The sequence below is a fragment of the Mustelus asterias genome, chromosome 24, assembly GCF_964213995.1.
Source record: "Mustelus asterias chromosome 24, sMusAst1.hap1.1, whole genome shotgun sequence".
In the NCBI taxonomy this organism is placed as follows: Eukaryota; Metazoa; Chordata; class Chondrichthyes; order Carcharhiniformes; family Triakidae; genus Mustelus; species Mustelus asterias.
Genome location: NC_135824.1, coordinates 35261730 through 35280287, shown reverse-complemented (window position 1 = coordinate 35280287; position 18558 = coordinate 35261730). Strand labels below are relative to the sequence as shown.

The following is an 18558-nucleotide window of genomic DNA, read 5'->3' as shown; positions in this document are numbered from 1 at the left end:
ATCGGGGCGGGCATGCCGGTAAAATTCCGGCCATAATTGTCACAGAGGGAGCGCAACAAAGATTCACTAAATTAATTCCTGGGATGGAGGGATTGTCCTGTGAGGAAAGAGTAAGTAGACTGGCCCTTTATTCTCTGGTGTTTGGAAGGATGAGAGGTGATCTCATTCAAATGTACAAAATTCTTACAGAACTCGGCAGGGTAGACGCAGGAAGGATGTTTCCCCTGGCTGGGGGGGAATCTAGAACAAAGGGACACAGTCTCAGAATAAGGGGCCACTTAGGATTGAGATGAGGAGGGATTTCTTCACCTAGAGGGTGGTGAATCTTTGGAATTCTCTACCCCAGATTCAATCGTTGATTATGTTTGAGACTGAGATTGATAGATTTCTACATGTTAAAAACACCAAGGGATAGGAAGATAGTGCAGGAAGATGGTATTGAAGCAACAGATCAGTCCTGATGTGGCTCTGAGTCTTCTTCCTGGTGACAGGCCGGGGTTAGGGGGAAGTGGCTTCGGAGCAGGTAATTCCAAAACTGTGGGGAGGCCGTGCCCCGATTGCCGGGTCCGTCAGGGGGTGGATTCACCCCGATTTCTGGCTCCATTCCTCCCCTCAGCCCTTTCGGCTTGGAAAAGCTGAGGCTTTTTAAATCACTGCCTTTAATAACAGCTTGATGAGGATCTCTGCTCCTGGACACAGCCTATTCCGTTGTTCGTAATGGGATCCCGGAGTAAAACAGGACAACTGTGCATGCGTGGCATTGGTGACAAATGCGGCCAATCAAGGTTAGTTGAATTGGGTAACTAAACGGTGGGAGGGATTTTCTGGCCGTTCCTGCCAGCGGGATCTTCTGGTGCTGCCAATAGTGACACCACCCCCCCCCCCCCACCCCCCTCCCCCCACCATGGGTTCCCCGGCAGTTGAAGGTGCAAAGAATGATAGCAGCGGGAGGGGAAGATCCCACCACCAGCCAATGGTGGCCACCTGCCCCAGAAAATCCCGCCCAGTCTGATTGTTGCCCACTTGAATTGGGAAGGGTGTGCGCCTGGAGGAGGGACCAATGACTGGCGGGTGGAAGAGGGGCAGCTTGAAGCAGCAAGTCACATGATGAAACCTCCAGGAATATGTTGAACCAGAGTTGGTCAAATTGAAGACCCAGAGGCAATCCCTGTGCTGACTATTTGCTGGGACTCCTCACTATCCTAAACATAGAATCCAAGTATATATCAAACTAGAAAGAACTGCCTTCATCAAATATACACTCACAAACCTGCCCAACGTAGGTTTCCCAACATTGATCTTGCTGAGACAGGATGTTATAATCAAACAAAGCTGTCCGATTAAACTTGGTTAAAGGTTTCGTTTTGTTCTCTTCTGGACTGAATGAGCTGTTCCGTCTCAGCCTAATCTCTGGTACGATGGTGGAGAGACTTTCCTCCTCCGGGAGAGCTCTGGTTGCCAGAAATGACGTCCCCGTATCGTTGGAATTATCCTGCAGAAAATGGTTCAGACGCAACACAACGATTTACTGGTCTCGAGGTAAACAATGTTCCATTTCTTTTGTGTGATTTCAAACCCGATTAACAATTTGGGCTGCATTATAGTTCAGCAAATACTTCATCTGTGCTGATTTTAATTTAGATTTTAACCACTTTAACCAATGTTTTAAAACAAAAGGAAAGACTTTCACCTTTTACAACCTCAGATAATTTCCAAACACTTTACAGGTTCTGTCCATAGTCATGGTTATAATCACAGCACTAAACGTGCTGACAGCACGTTCCTCCCATGCCGACACTATAGTTAAGAAAGCCCACCAACGCCTCTACTTTCTCAGAAGACTAAGGAAATTTGGCATGTCAGCTATGACTCTCACCAACTTTTACAGATGCACCATAGAAAGCATTCTTTCTGGTTGCATCACAGCTTGGTATGGCTCCTGCTCTGCCCAAGGCCGCAAGAGACTACAAAGGGTCGTGAATGAAGCCCAGTCCATCACACAAACCATCCTCCCATCCATTGACTCTGTCTACACTTCCTGCTGCCTCGGCAAAGCAGCCAGCATAATTAAGGATCCCACGCACCCCGAACATTCTCTCTTCCACCTTCATCCATCGGGAAGAAGATACAAAAGTCTGAGGTCACGTACCAACCGACTCACGAACAGCTTCTTCCCTGCTGCCATCAGGCCTTTGAATGGACCTATCTCCGATTAAGTGGATCTTTCTCTACACCCTAGCTATGACTGTAACACTACATTCTGCACTCTCTCCTTTCCTTCTCTATGAACGGTATGCTTTGTCTGTATAGCGCGCAAGAAACAATACTTTTCACTGTATACTAATACATGCGACAATAATAAATCAAATCAAATCAAATCAAAATCAAGTATCCACATGAAGCAAATCTGGAGAATCTGCTCCAGTGGGATTGGTTAAAGCAGAAATATTGGCCAACATTCCAGGGAGAATGCTTCTACATTTCCCTGAATAGTACTTTGGGCTGGATTTTCCAGAGCATTGCAGCCTCATTTCGTCACATCTCCCCACCCCCTTCCTCCTGGGAGCAAGCTCACCCACAGCCCCACCGACAGTCCCTCAGCAATCTGATGCTGGGAGCAACATTAATTGCTCATTTGAGATGAGGCTTCCGCCCTTTTCTCAAGAGGAAGTCCCGTCTTACGGAGCTGGTGGTCAGTCAGTTGGCCAGCTGCCATGTAGCCATGGCAATGCCAGCTGGGAGTGGTGTAGGCCCACTGTAGAGGCTGCAGGCAGTCCCACCAAGCTGAGGAGCCCAGGCTAGTCTGGATTCTCAGTGAGGTGAGGATGCTGAGGGGGCTGGGTTCAAGAGGCTGGGGTTGGCCAAGGGGAGGGGGGGGGGGGGGGGGCGTGGTGGGGGGGAGGGGAGAATGTTAAAGTGAGGAGGTGGGGAGAGGGTGACCTTTGCAGGAAGGGGTGGTGTGTTTCCGATGGGCCCAGGAGACCTGCAAAGCAAGTCCCCTGCCCTGCCCTTGCCTGACACCTGCCTGTGTAACTAAGGTGGTTGGGCTTCCTGTTGTCATGGGGAGGCAAAGGGTGTGGCCTTGAATGGTCATTAATTGGCCACTTAAAGGCCTCAATAAGCCCAAGGACGGGCTTGCTGCCTCCCTCCCCATGTAACTGTTCCTCAGTTTAACCCATATAGCCTCATTTGATGTTCTTCCTGGAATATCATTCCACCTCATGGATATGATTGTGGCTTTAACCAATGTTACAACCACCCCTTGTTCTTTTTAACCTCTGTCTCTAATCTGCCTAAAAATCCTGCAACTGGGAATGTTGAGTTTCAACGCCTGCCCTGCTTTCAGTCACGTTTCAGTCAAGCGACCTCTCTTTTGCATCAGAGGCACTCTTTCCCTCTTTGTTGAATGGAAGAGATTCAATGGGCTGGATTCCAAACCTCCCCCCCCACCCTCCCCACCTGCTGGGTTTAAAGACTGGTGGGGCTCAAAAATCCAACAGGCAGCCTTCCTGTCATTGACCTGTCCGGAATGCAAAGAAAACTAGGCAAAGAGACTTGCTGCTGGGAGTGCACTAAACATCTCCAAACAGTCAGGGAGGCAGGAGAATAAAGATTTAGATGGTATTGTTGCAAAGTGCAGAATTGGGAAAGTAATGATGGGGGATTTCAGCAACCCAGATAGGAACTGGATCAAATAAAAGCAAACAATATAAAGGATGCCAAATTCTTAAACTGCATTCAGATGAACGTTTTGAGCCAGAAACTTCCCTGGAAAAATGGGGTCGTCTTGTATCTCAGTTCACCTTATTGGCCATGGGTGATGATAATTTGGCCATTATCTTCTTGCTTGTGGGAGCTGCCTGTGCACAGGTTGGCTGCTGCGTTTCCTACATTACAATGCTGTCTACACTTCTAATGTACTTAGAAACATAGAAAAACTACAGCATAAAACAGGCCCTTCAGCCCCACAAGTTGTGCCGAACATATCCCTACCTTTTAGGCTTACCTATAACCCTCCATCCCATTGACCTACCTATAACCCTCCATTTTCATTGGCTGAAAAGCACCCTTGCGCGAACTAAGGTTTCTGAAAGATACGAGGCATTGTGTCTTATTGGTGGAAAAGATCAATTTCTTAGTATTGACCAATAATATTTCATTTACAAACCAATCATTTTTTACTGAGCATTGCCAAGGATTACTTTGCTGATTGGTCAATGAAGTTCTGTCTGAAGAATGCACCATAATTGGTTATGAATCAATTTGGAGAGAGATGTGCCAACCAGAATATTTCTGCAACCTCCCATCACCAGCCATGTGACCCCCCCCCCAGCAGGGATTAGTACGGCTCCTCACATGAGGGGAGCTGGCCCGATCGCTGGCTCCCCGGACATGTCCGGGCTCAGCCCCAGCAACTTCTCTCCCAACCCGCCTCAATCTCCTGTGCCCCACCCCACCAGCAGCCTCGACCGACCCCCCAGCAGGCTGTCCCCCTTCCCCCCACCCCAATGGCCAGCCCCGATCGCTGGCCTCCCTCTCTATATCACTCAGCCCAAAGTGCAGAGTGGCAGCAGGACCACCCACTCCCACAGATCGCCCCCCGCCCCGAGGCCCTGCCCCCATCAGAACCCACCCCCTTGGCATTGTCCCATGCCCGGTGGGCAGTGCCAAGGTGCCCCCGGGCATTGGCACTTGGCCCCTTGGGCAGTGCCAGGAGGTCCAGGCTAGCACTGCCAAGGTGGCAATCCCTAGAGGGTACCCCCAGCACCTGACCCTCTGGGTGGCCTCGATGGCCCCCCGCCTTCGTTCGGGGATCGGGCCGCCAACCCCCCGCAACTGGGGAGCTATACTCATCCCTGCTGCAGTGAAATGCTCCTGCTGGCTGCGGGGGGAAGGGGAGGGGAGGCTAACGGGCCTGGAGATTTCAGTCTCAGACCTGCTAATGCTATTTAAAGTATATTGAAATTGGAGTTTGAATACATTAGGTAGCTCAGAGCCGAATGCTGATGCAAAGCTGACGGTGCTGGAAATCTGGCGCCAGGAGACACGCGGACATCCTGGCGCCTAGCGTGGAGCCCGAGAAACGGTCTCCGCTAGAATCTCCTGGCCTGCTGCGCTACAAAAGCAGTGCAATGGGATGGGAGAATCCCCCCCACCCCACCCGCCCCCACCCCCCACCCCACCCACCTCCCCCCCACTCCCTCCTGGAATTTCAGGTCTAAGCATGAAACCATTGTCAATTGTTGTAAAAACCCATCTGGTTCACTAATATCCTTTAGGGGACGAAATCTACCCAGTCTGGCCTACATGTGACTTCAGACCAATGTGGATGACTCTTAACTGCCCTCTGAACACGGGGCAATTAGGGAAGGGCAATAAATGCTGCCGGCCACGCCCATATCCCATGAACAAATTTTTTAAAAACTGGCGGGGGGGGGGTCTCCTGCCACAAAAGCATTGGGAATGTTTCGGAGGTGGGAAGTTTAATGCTCCCAATCATCTTGGATTGTTGTATTTTATTAAAGGGTGCAATTTATTTAATATACCTTGCTTTTTGATTCAGTTTTAGTCAGGCCATTATAAGGTTACTGGAATTTATTTTAAATTAGATTTTTCATTCGGATTGGAGATATTCTTGGGGCAGAATTCATCTCCTAGCCTTCCATTTTCCAGTGTAAGATCAGTGTAAGATTGTCGAATTTCACATCGGAAGTAATCTTTGCCGGATGACATTTTTTGGTCCAGATGTGACCTTTCCTCGCTGTGAAAATCACAATCCCAAACCAGTGAAAATGTGCCGGCTGTGCCCCAGGCATTGAATGGCCTAACCTGGGGCTGCCAGAGGCCTCCCAGGAAATGGTCTTGCTTCTCCATGGCCCACTCAAGCCTCTGGCTTGATGCCAGCAGGTCAGAATGGCAGCCCATCTTACCCCTAACTCACCCACCCACCCTGAGCTGTTGTGGCTGTGGGGGTTAGAGGGGTTGGGGGGGTGAGGTGGAGGGTGAGGCGGGTGGTGGAGGTGGGCGGGGGTGGGGGGGAGGTGGAGTTGGCGAGTACCTGATTAGTGGTATTTAATCTGGACCAGAAATGCAGTTTAACCCAGGCTAGCAGTGAGCCATCGCTCCCTCGATTCTGTACCTGCTTTCTGCACATCAGAATTCCCAGTATCTATTATTTAAACCATGAGACCATAAGATATAGGAGCAGAATGAGGCCATTTGGCCCATCGAGTCTGAACCAGTATTTGCAGCTCTGTATAAAAGCAAATTGCTGCGGATGCTGGAATCTGAGACCAAAAGAGAAAATGCTGGAAAATCTCAGCAGGTCTGGCAGCATCTGTAAGGAGACAAAAGATCTAACATTTCGAGTCCAGATGATCTTTTGTCAAAGCTGACATCAGCATCCTCGATGCCGCAAAAAAAATGCTGGAAAATCTCTGTGGAGACAGAATAGAGGCAATGTTTCGAATCTGGATCACTCTTTGTCGTCAGCTCTGACGAAGGGACATCCAAGCTCGAAACGTCTGGAGAAATGTTGGCTCTATCCTCTCTCCACGGATGCCGTCAGACCTGATGAGACTTTCCAGCATTTTCTGTTTCTGTTTCGGATTCTAGCATCCACAGTATTTTGCTTTTATCTCCTTGATGCCGCAATCGGTCCAATGTTGCCTTGATGTCACGGGCTGTCACTCTCATCTCTGGCATTCAGCTCTTTTGTCCATGTTTGGACTCAGGCAGTAATGAGGTCTGGAGCTGAGATTTCGCTGGCGGGACCCAAACTGAGCAGTTCTTCAGTTGAGGCTAAGTTTCTCTCAATGTTCTTGTTACAAAATGGCATCAATTCAACACGTAATTGCATTAAGTTTAATCTGTCACTTGCCCAGCCATTCCACCAACTTGTCTATGTCTTTTTGAAGTTCTACGCTATCCTCCTCACAGTTCACAATATTTCCAAGTATGATATTGTCCGTACATTTCAAAATTGTGCCTGGTACACCAAGGTGTAGGTCGTTAGTATATATCAGAAAGAGCAGGGATCCTGGCACTGGCCCCTGGAGAATGCCAGACCGAAAAACATTCATTTCCCACTGCTCTCTGCTTCCTGTTGCTCAGCCCATTCTGTACCCATGTTGCTACTGTCCCTTTCATTCCACGAGCTGGAACTGCTCACGAGTTTGTTGTACGTCACTTTATTCAATACCCATTGGGAGTTCATATATACCACATCAGTTTCATTGTCCTCATCAACCTTCATAGTTACCGCATCAAAACCTCTAGCTCTTGGTCAGTATATTGCTACGGGGAAATGAATCAGGTAATGGCTGTCTCTCCTCCCCCACAAGCTTTTGTTTAGTTGGAAAAGGCACAATGCGTGGATATGCTCCTTCGGTATGCAAAGGACAGGGCCCCGTGTGTGAATATTTGTGGCTTTTGGCATGTGTACGTGAGCCACACTACAAACCCAACTGACTATCTTAAATTGGTTCTCAGTGTCATTCTTGGCCTCTACCAATCAGGATTCATTTGCCAACCAATCAGCACTCTTCTCATGCAATATAAATTGTTGTTCCATTTGTTATTGATAATCTTGTGTGAACGTCCTGATGGGTGCAGGATGAAAAGCTTGGACAGCATGTCTTTTTTTTCTGTAATATGATCGCTAATATGTCACCTAAATGCTCCCTCAATGATATCTAATCCACTGAGTCCACCTCATTCCCAAGAACCAGGTCTGGCACTGTCTCCATTCCTGTCAGACTGGACACACAATTCTCCTGAACACAGTCTAGGTACTTTGCCCCTCTCCGCCCTTTACACTATTACTATCCCAGTTTCTATTTGGATAATTCCCTCTACATATATTCTAGAATTCTTGCATCTCTCTGCAATTGCCTTACGAATGTCTTCCTCGACATCTTTGTCACTAGTTGGCAGCCTGTAGACCACACCGAGTAATCTAATTGCATTTTCATAGCTCCAGTCAAATAAATTCTGTCCGTGATCCCTGTGGGACTTCCTCTTCGATCACAATGTTCTCAGTAATTAATACTGTAATGCTGGACTTTGCAGACGACACAAAAATTGACCGTGTGGTGGATAGTGTAGAGGGTAGCTGTAAGCTCCAAAATGATATAGATGGGTTGGTGGAGTGGGCAGGAAAGTGGCAGATGGAGTTCAACTCTGATAAGTGTGAGGTAATGCATTTAGGAAGGTCAAACGGTAAAAGGGTGTGGTGAACCATCGTTGGTTCCCACTGGATAGTACTGAGCCAGGGGCTGGCCAGTAGTACAAGGATGTACATATGTTACTGTTGGGTTGTGCTATTGTTGCTGTTGGGGTTAGGGTGGGGTTGTTACACCTTTGTACTGTAGTGTTGTGGCACATCCCAGTCGGGCTCCGCCTCCTGGGAGAGGTATAAGAGTCCCTGCTCTGGCCGGGACCCCTTCAGTCTGGGATAGTGTATATAAGTTCTGGCAGCTTCATTACAGTAAATAAAAGCCTTTCATTTACTGAGCTTCAGGCCTTGTGTTTGAGTAGCGCATCAATTTTATTTACTATCGTTAAACTCTCGTCGAAAAAAAGAAAAAAAAGAGAGAGAGAGTATGGAGCAAATTCTGAAGCCGGAACGCCTTACGCTAGATCCACGTGCGGTGGGTGCTTCTAACACCTTCGACCACTGGCTGAAGTGTTTCGAAGACTACCTGGCAGCCTCCGCAGCGGTCACCACAGATGATGACAGACTCCGGGTCCTCCATGCGAGGGTAAGCGACACTGTCTGCCTCGCGATCCGTGCGGCCACCGATTATACTAAGGCCCTCGAGCTTCTGAAGAAGCGCGATATCAAACCACCCAATGAGATACACGCTCGTTACCTCCTAGCCACTCGACGACAGCAGTCTGGGAAAACGATGGAGGAATACGCGAACGAGCTCCTACAGCTAGCCAGGGGCTGTGACTGCAAAGCTGTGTCGGCTGAGCAGAGCATGAACGACCTCGCCCGAGATACGTTTGTGGCGGGGGTCGGATCATCGTACATTCGACTTAAACTGTTGGAGAAGGTTAACCTTAATCTTACCCAGGCCATCGAGTTAGCAGAGATGCTCGAGACGGCCTCCAAAAGCTTAGTATTATATCCGGAGGACCACGTGGAGACAACGTGGCAGGAGCAGTCGCTAATCCCTCCTCGTCCCTCGGGTTCGAAATGCTGCATAATGGCGTGCTCCCACTCGGGCCAGACGACGGCAGCAGCCCCGGGCGGCCCGCGGTGCTATTTCTGTGGAGGAGCGAAGCATACTCGGCAACGGTGTCCCGCTAAAGCTGTGTTGTGCACCGCATGCGGTAAAAAAGGGCACTATTCAAAAGTGTGCCGATCTAAACCCAGGAACGGCGATTCTTCAGAGCTCGGGTCTTTGTCGTCCAAGTCATCGCGGGGTTCGTCCACGTGCGAGACCAGGACGACGCCATTACGGTCGACGGAGTCGGAGGAGTATGACCACCAGGGGTCGCTGAGTTTGGCGCCCTCACCCACGTGCGACTCATGGGGGCGGCCATGTTGGTCGACACTGACCACGAACGACCAGCAGGGGTCCTCCTCATCGATTTCAGCTGCCTGCAGTGGCGCTCATGAACCAACGGTGGCGTCGATCATCCTGGACCAGGCCAAGCCTCATAGACTTGACAAATCTATGATGAATATCCAGGTAAATGACCACGTGATTTATTGTCTGTTTGACAGCGGGAGCACTGAGAGCTTTATCCACCCAGACACTGTGAAGCGGTGTGGACTCCAGATTCAACCTGCCAAACAGACAATCTCTATGGCATCAAGGTCCCGGTCTGTTGCCGTGCTAAGGAGTTGCGTGGTAACCTTGAAGGTGCAAGGCACAGTTTACGAGCGTTTCAAGCTCCTTGTGTTGCCGTATCTTTGCGCGCCAATACTTCTCGGACTAAACTTCATGGTCCACTTGAGGAGTGTAATCCTACAGTACGGTGGGCCACTCCCTTCACTGGCAGTGGGAAAACAGCAGCAGCCTCCAAATTGCCCAACGCGCCCCACCTGCAGCCTCTCGACGCTGAAGATCACCACACCCTCCTTGTTCCAGAATCTTGTGCCAGGCTGCAAGCCCATCGCGACTAAAAGTAGGCGTTACAGCGCTGAGGATCGGATCTTCATTAGATCTGAGGTTCAGCGGCTCCTCAAAGAAAGGATCATACAACCCAGTGCTAGTCCGTGGAGAGCGCAGGTCATGGTGGTCAAGAGCGGGAACAAACCCCGATGGTCATTGACTACAGTCAGACCATTAACCGATATACACAGCTGGATGCGTATCCCCTCCCGCGCATATCTGATATGGTCAATCAGATTGCGCAGTACCGGGTGTTCTCCACCATAGACCTCAAGTCTGCCTACCACCAACTCCCCATTCGCCCAGAGGACTGACAATACACGGCTTTTGAGGCGGATGGTCGCTTGTATCACTTTCTCAGGGTTCCCTTTGGTGTCACCAATGGGGTCTCGGTCTTCCAGCGTGCTATGGACCGAATGGTGGACCAGAACGGGCTGCGGGCTACCTTCCCATACCTGGATAATGTCCCCATCTGCGGCCATGACCAGCAGGACCACGACATGAATCTCCTGAACTTCCTACGCACTGCACCTCGCCTGAACTTGACCTACAACAGGGAGAAGTGTGTGTTTCGTACGCGCCGTTTAGCCATCCTAGGATACGTGGTGGAAAACGGGGTCATTGGCCCTGATCCAGACCGTATGCGCCCCCTTTCTGAACTTCCCTTGCCTGCTAGTGCAAAAGCACTGAGAAGATGCTTAGGCTTCTTCTCTTATTATGCGCAGTGGGTTCCCAACTACGCGGATAAAGCCCGTCCGCTCATTAAGTCCACGACTTTTCCCTTAACGCCAGAGGCCCGATTCGCCTTCGGTAAATTGAAAGCCGACATCGCGAAAGCTACGATGCATGCTGTAGACGAGTCCATCCCCTTTCAGGTGGAGAGTGATGCATCTGATTTCGCCCTGGCCGCCACACTTAACCAGGCGGGCAGGCCCGTCGCATTTTTTTCCCGCACCCTCCAAGGCCCCGAAATTCGGCATTTACTGGTGGAAAAGGAGGCCCAGGCCATTGTGGAGGCCGTCAGGCACTGGCGCCATTACTTGGCGGGAAAACGGTTCACCCTGATCACGGACCAGCGGTCCGTGGCGTTCATGTTTAATAACACGCTGAGGGGCAAGATCAAGAACGACAAGATCTTGCGGTGGAGAATTGAACTCTCCACCTATAACTACGACATCATGTACCGTCCAGGGAAACTCAATGAGCCCTCGGATGCCCTCTCGCGTGGAACATGCGATAGTATACAGGAGGACCGTTTGCACGCCCTCCATAATGACCTGTGCCATCCTGGGGTCACTCGGCTCTACCACTTTATAAAAGCCCGCAACCTGCCTTACTCGGTGGAGGACGTCAGGTCAGTAACAAGGAGCTGTCGGGTTTGCGCGGAATGCAAACCGCACTTTTACCGACCTGACCGGGCACATTTAGTCAAGGCCACTCGTCCCTTCGAGAGACTGAGTGTCGATTTTAAGGGCCCCCTTCCCTCAACAGATCGGAATGTGTACTTCCTCAATATCATTGACGAGTACTCTCGGTTCCCTTTTGTTGTTCCCTGCTCTGATACATCCGCTGCTATGGTTATCAAGGCATTCCGTGATCTCTTTACCCTGTTCGGGTACCCCGGCTACATCCATAGCGACAGGGGCTCGTCGTTCATGAGCGATGACTTGAGGCAATTCCTGCTCTCCTACGGGATTGCCTCTAGTAGGACCACGAGCTACAACCCTAGGGGTAATGGACAGGTGGAACGCGAGAATGCTACAGTCTGGAAGGCTGTCTTACTGGCGTTGAAGTCAAAAGGTCTTCCAGTCTCCCGTTGGCAAGAGGTGCTCCCTGATGCGCTCCATTCTATTCGCTCCCTCCTGTGCACGGCAACCAATGCTACTCCCCACGAGAGGATGTTCTCATTCCCTCGGAAGTCTTCCTCGGGGACCTCATTACCGTCTTGGTTGATGTACTCAGGACCCGTCCTCCTGCGGCGACATGTAAGGGCCCGCAAGTTCGACCCGTTGGTCGAACAGGTCCATCTCCTCCACGCCAACCCTCAGTATGCCTATGTGGCATACCCTGACGGGCGAGAGGACACGGTCTCGATCCGAGACCTGGTGCCAGCAGGGGACGTAGCAACCCCTGTCGCTCCCATACCACCTGTAACAAACCCTTTATCTCTTGTTTCTTCCCCGGACACGGCGCGGGCAGCATCGGGACCATTGCTTAACCATTTTACTCCCATGTACAGCTTGCCTGAGCCCAGAAGATGGTCGCCACCGCAGGGCGTGTCAGGATCCCCTGGACTACCGTCACCTCAGGGTCAACCGGCCTGTGAGTCCGTGGAAGAACAGCTGGACGCCACCTTGGGGAGAATGCCACCGCAAGTGCCTACTCCGGTGTCACCGCCGGTATTGAGGAGGTCACAACGACGGTGCGGTCCCCCTGACCGTCTGAACTTATAGACTGCTGACACTTTATTCTGTTTTTTGTACCCCGCCGGCCTTTGTTCTCAAAGGAGGGGTGAATGTTGTGAACCATCGTTGGTTCCCACTGGATAGTACTGAGCCAGGGGCTGGCCAGTAGTACAAGGATGTACATATGTTACTGTTGGGTTGTGCTATTGTTGCTGTTGGGGTTAGGGTGGGGTTGTTACACCTTTGTACTGTAGTGTTGTGGCACATCCCAGTCGGGCTCCGCCTCCTGGGAGAGGTATAAGAGTCCCTGCTCTGGCCGGGACCCCTTCAGTCTGGGATAGTGTATATAAGTTCTGGCAGCTTCATTACAGTAAATAAAAGCCTTTCATTTACTGAGCTTCAGGCCTCGTGTTTGAGTAGCGCATCAAAGGGAATATGCAATAAACAGGAATATACTGAGAGGAGTGGACGTTCAAGTAGACAAGGCTGGAATGAAGGCACACGGAATGCTCTCCTTCATTGGCAGAGGTAAAGAATATAAAAGTAGGGATATATAATGCTGAAATAAGACACTGGTAAGGCCACAACCAGAGTATTGTGTGCAGTTCTGGTCACCACATTACAGGAAAGATGTAATTGCTCTGGAAAGAGTGCAGAGAAGATTTACTAGAATGTTGTCGGGGCTGGAGAACTGTAGCTACAAGGAGAGATTGGGTTATTTTCCTTGGAACAGAGAAGGCTGAGGGGAGTGACATGATTGATGTATACAACATTGTGAGGGGTAAGGAGAGAGTGGAGGAACCTGTTTCCCTTGACAAAGAGTTCAAAAATCAGGGGTCATAGATTCAAAATAAGTGGCAGAAGGATTGGAGGGGACATGAGGAAAAACGTTTTTACGCGAAGGGTGGCGGCTGTCTGGAATTCGCTGCCTGAATTAGCGGTGGAGGCAGAGACCGTACATTCTTTTACAGATCACCTGGATCTGCACCAGAAGTGCTATGAGCTGCAGGACTATAGGTAGGAAATTGGGGTTATAAAGGGCACCTGGGTGTCTTTGGGTCAGCATTGGCAAGATGGGCTGAATAGACCCCTTCTGTGCTGTATCATTTCTATGGTTCCACGGCACTGCCACCCCTGCTCCTTTACCATCTTTCCTGAATATCTTGGATCCAGGAATATTTTCTACCCCTTTCTAGCCCTTTCTTGAGCCAAGTCTCTGTTATCACTATCCTATTTCCACATGCAGAGTAACCCACTAAGTCAGACTTTATTACTTCTCTCCTCACTCTGAACCCACCTAATAACTTACTATTTCAAATCCAGTGCTATCTGCCTCTCCCAGTATTCTGTGCATCTTGGTACTCCTTTCTGATATCACCTCTCCTGGTCCCCCGCTGAGATAATTAGACCTTCCCCAGTGGCACCAGCAAATTGCCCCACAATAAATCGTGAACAGGTTCTAGTGATCTGGGCGTTGTTTCTGAAATTGTGCCCCTATATATCCTGACACCGTGCAAAGCTGGGGTGAGGAAGCGAGTGGGGAGAATTCATTCCAGCGGAGGTTAACATTCACTTTGGCATTGCTATCACACTGCGATTGTCAAAAGGTTAACTCACTGCTCCCGCGGTTAGCCTCCTCCACTGGAATCACAAAGGTGTTGTCTTTAGTTTAAATGCTTACCGCCATGCTCATACTGTTCACTTTGTCAAGCAGAGCAATGATTAAACTGTAGAGATTGCCCAAGTACAGGACTAACACCCTGTATCGTAGAGAGAGAGAAAACATTCAACAAAGCGAAAGTAACAGGAATACAGTGGTTCCCGTTTCCCACCGCGCTTGGCCCAAAACCCGAAAATAACACCCAGGGTCAACAGACCTTTGCATGGTTGCAGTGAATATGTCCAATTCAAATCATTTCAGAAAATTCAACCTCTTACGGTCTAGCACCAACTGCAAAACTAAATTGGAATTCGGTGAAATCTGCAGCTGTTACAGGAGGTGAAGAAATTCTATTCTTCAGCAAAAACAATCAAATCTCAACATGGGATACGAGATCATTTGATGTGTCTGAAGTTACAGCCCTGTGCGTTAGCTGTTTTATTTTAAATAACAGCCTGGATTTTCTGATTAGGATTGGAACCCCTGTCCCGACTACAAATTTATCTTCCTCTGATTTTTCTGGCCAATCTTCCGGTGCTCGCTTCTGCAGAACCAACCTCGCGGCACGGTGGCACAGTGGTTAGCACTGCTGCCTCGCAGCGCCAGGGACCCGCATTCAGTTCCAGCCTTGGGTCACTGTCTGTGTGGAGTTTGCACGTTCTCCCCGTGTCTGCATGGGTTTCCTCCGGGTGCTCCGGTTTCCTCCCACAGTTCGAAAGATGTGCGGGTTAGGTGCATTGGCCGTGCTAAATTCTCACTCTGTGTATCTGAACCGGTGTTGGAGTGTGGCGACGCGGGGATTTTCACAGTAACTTCATTGCAGTGTTAATGTAAGCCTACTTGTGACAATAATAAATAAACTTAAACTGGAACAATGACCCTCCGAGGGAGCAGTGGAGTGAACCCAGGCAGAAAACACACCACCCTTTGACAGCACTAGCTGCTCTATTCTGGTAAGTTAAAAGTTTAAATATTCTAAAGCTTCTTTGAAAAGCTATAGAGAGAAGTTAAGTGGGTAAGAGAGCAGTGTGCGTAAGGGGGCAAGGCGGGTAAGGGTGGCATGGTGGCACAGTGATTAGCAGTGCTGCCTCACAGCGCCACGGGACCCGGGTTCAATTCTGACCTTGGGTCATTGTCTGTGCGGAGTTTGCACATTCACTCCGTGTCTGCGTGGGTTTCCTCCGGGATTTTAAGTCAGGTCAGGCAGCAACTCGGGTGTCGTGGGGAGTCAAGTGTGGGGGGGCTAGTTAGGTCAGATCGAGGGGGTTCAGGGGGCTGTAGGGGGTCAAGACAGAGTTGGATCGATCGAACGAGGGGGAATCAGAGGTGTCAAGGGGTAGTCGGGATGATAAGGGGGGGGTGGGGGGTGGGGGAGGGGGGGTCAGCTGTGTAGTTACTCAGGAGTTTGATTAGATTTTTTCTGTCTATAATTTTCTGGGTAACTATCCTGATAAATAAATTGGAATTGTCGGAAATCTCGGAATTAGGGACTCCTGGAGCATGCTGGAATTTCCCAATAGAAGTTCAAGCTTCCCAGGCAATTCCCATGGAGTCTTTGCTTTGGGACTTCTGTGAGATCCCATAATGTATCTTCCGGGATACGTCCGGTCTCCGGTCATCCGGAGACGGGAAGATGTGGCCAAACATTTATGATATTTAATAGCATTATTCAGCTCCATCTCTGCACTCAGTGGAGTTTCACAGGAGGTGTGATGCACAATTGTCTCAAAGCTCTGGGGATTGGCTCTGAGAGGATAGATTCTACCCTCAACAATTAACCAAGTTTCAACCTCACTTGACATTAACGCGAGGTGAATGAGAGTTCACATTCTGATTTGCATAGACAAGGCACTCGGCATAAATTAATGACTAAATTAATGCCAGCAAGCAAATTGATTGAGCCTTTCTCGGGAATACTAAACGTGGGCGACAGACTGGGTGGGAGACAAGGTCAGTTACCTGGCGAGCTGGAAGCGGAGTGTGGTTCTAGGGTGCAACATCTCAAGTTGAGCCACGAGTTCGAACACAGAGGGAGCAATCATGGTGATGAGTGAAACGACCACACTCACCTGAACAGAAAGCAGTCCGGGTGTGAGTGCAAGGATATAACAGGGCATTTGGATATCAAACAGTCTCGAGGACAAGCGTTACCTCATTCTTTTCCCACAGCGTTAACTCAACCTTGGTACGCTCTAGCTCCTGTGAGCGATCGACAACAAAGTAAATGATGTAGATACTACCGGCCAGCGACAGAAGCACCAGGATATTGGCGAGAATCCTTAAACTTATGATCACCGCCCTGGAAAAAAGATAAGATGAGGTGGATTATTTTTGATTGAGTTACCTATATATGTACAGAAACATAGAAAATAGAAGCAGGAATACACCCTTTGAGCCTGTTCTGCCATTCATTTTGATCATGGCTGATCATCAAATTCAATGGCGGGTATTTTATCATCGCATTGTGTCTGTTTACAGGCACGAAAAATTGGTAAAGTTGGGTGTGAGGCGAGCAGTGTGATCCGCGCAGTGTGATCCGCGCCCATTTTCACATCAGCTCCCACTTTACCAAGGCCCGAAAATGGGCGCGATCGGGAACTTGCCCAAAACGGATGCAACGTCAATTTAAATATTTTTGCATGTATTTTAATCCACTTAATGAACTACATGCTCCAATTTTACCGGCACACCTACCTTTACCACTGCGTTCTCCCAATCCGGATCAGTCTGGAACAGACATGCCCGATAAAAGTCCGATTCTGGTGCTCCATCAATGAGGGTTAGTGAGGGGGTAAGTGCCGAGCATCCAACAGCTCCCTGCTGCTCACAGGGGGTCATTCGTGGCGGCCATGTTGCGTTTCGGGCCGGGAGGGCTCTGTGAGCGTGTGTGGGGGGGTGGGGGGCTGTTGCTGATCATGGTGTCTGATGCCCAATTTGCAGCACAGACCCAGGTCTCAGCACTGACCTCAGGTCTTGGGATGCTGCTGGGTCCTAGTGCACGCAGCACTCTTTCAGCTGAAGGACGTGCCCGAAGCCCTTTGAAATGGCAGTGCTGCAGCCTCAGGACTTTTCAACCAGCAGTGTCTGTGCTCACTACTGCATGAGCTCTGGGTGTGTGTTACTGGGGGGGGGATGGGAGGGCTGTGTTGCTGGGGGGCCTGTGGAGGGGATGGGGGGTTCTGTGTTGCTGGGGAATGGGGGGGCTGAGTTGCTGGGGGGCCTGTAGGAGGATGGGCAGTATGGGCAGTGTGTGTTGCTGGGTTAGGGGCAAGCAGCATCTTTAACCTCTCCATGTGTCTCTCCCCTTCTCCCAATCCCCCCCCTTCACTTCAGATTGACGAGATGGCTTTTGTGATGCAACCGATTGATCTTGCTGTTCTTTTGGTTGCTGCTGGAGCTGAGGAGGAGGAGCAGAAGGATGAATTGTAGGCACAGGAGGCCCAGGCCTCACCACTCGCAGGAGTAGAGGGAGACGGCCACCGGAGGCAGGAAGTGGCCGCCGTTCACCCGGGGGGAGGAGGAGGGGGGGGGGGGTGGAGGGGCGCAGGAGAAGGAGGGAGCCGAGACCCCAGCAGTTCTGCACATGAGTACTGTTTGGACAAATGCCAGATACAGTGCAACAACTGTGCCACTTGTTGCAGGACGGAGGGGGGCACCCACTCTCAGTGGCTGTCAAATTGACGGCTGCTCTGAACTTTTATGCCACAGGCTCCTTCCAGACCCCCAGCGGAGATGTACGTGGCATTTCCCAGTCAGCTGTCCACACCGAAGCCCTGTATGCCCGGGCTGGGCAGTACATCAAATTTGACCTGGACCCGGCCCAGCAGGAAGCCCGGGCTGCAGGATTCACAGCCATTGCGGGGATGCCCAATGTGCAGGAGGCCATCGACTGCACCCACGTCACCCTCAAGGCCCCGTTGCAGAATCCACGAAGATTTGTCAGTAGAAAGGGGTTCCACTCCCTAAATGTCCAATTGGTTTGTGACCACAAGATGAACATCATGCCCGGCTGTGCCAGACACCCCGGCACCGCGCACGACAGCTTCATTCTGAGGAGCTCTGACATACCGGAGGCCTTTGAGGAGGAGCCCAGGCTGCAGGGGGGTGGCTCGTGGGTGACATGGGTTACCCGCTTCGGACATGGCTGATGATGCCTGTGCGGAGGCCTGAGACTGAGACCCGCTATAATGAGGCCCATGGAGCCACCCACGCAATAATGGAGATGTGCATCGGGCTCCTCAAAATGCGGTTCAGGTGCCTGGGCCGCTCTGGCAGGGCCCTCCAATATAGCCCTCTGATCTCTCCCCGCGTTGTGGTGTTGTGCTGTGCTCTTCACGACCTGGCACAGCAGAGAGGTGAACTTTTG

At 50.5% G+C, this 18558-nt stretch overlaps 1 protein-coding gene across 1 annotated transcript in view; it reads right to left on the bottom strand.

The window, feature by feature from the left end:
• The window catches only part of tmc3 (transmembrane channel like 3), a 99396-nt gene that overhangs the window by 38518 nt on the left and 42320 nt on the right, over window positions 1–18558 (bottom strand). Inside the window, exons 10-13 of the mRNA XM_078241031.1 lie at window positions 16344–16491; window positions 16152–16261; window positions 14214–14292; window positions 1271–1492 (exon numbers count right to left, since the gene is read on the bottom strand). Of these exons, the coding sequence (XP_078097157.1) occupies window positions 1271–1492; window positions 14214–14292; window positions 16152–16261; window positions 16344–16491 (559 nt within the window). The remainder of the gene's footprint in view (window positions 1–1270; window positions 1493–14213; window positions 14293–16151; window positions 16262–16343; window positions 16492–18558) is intronic.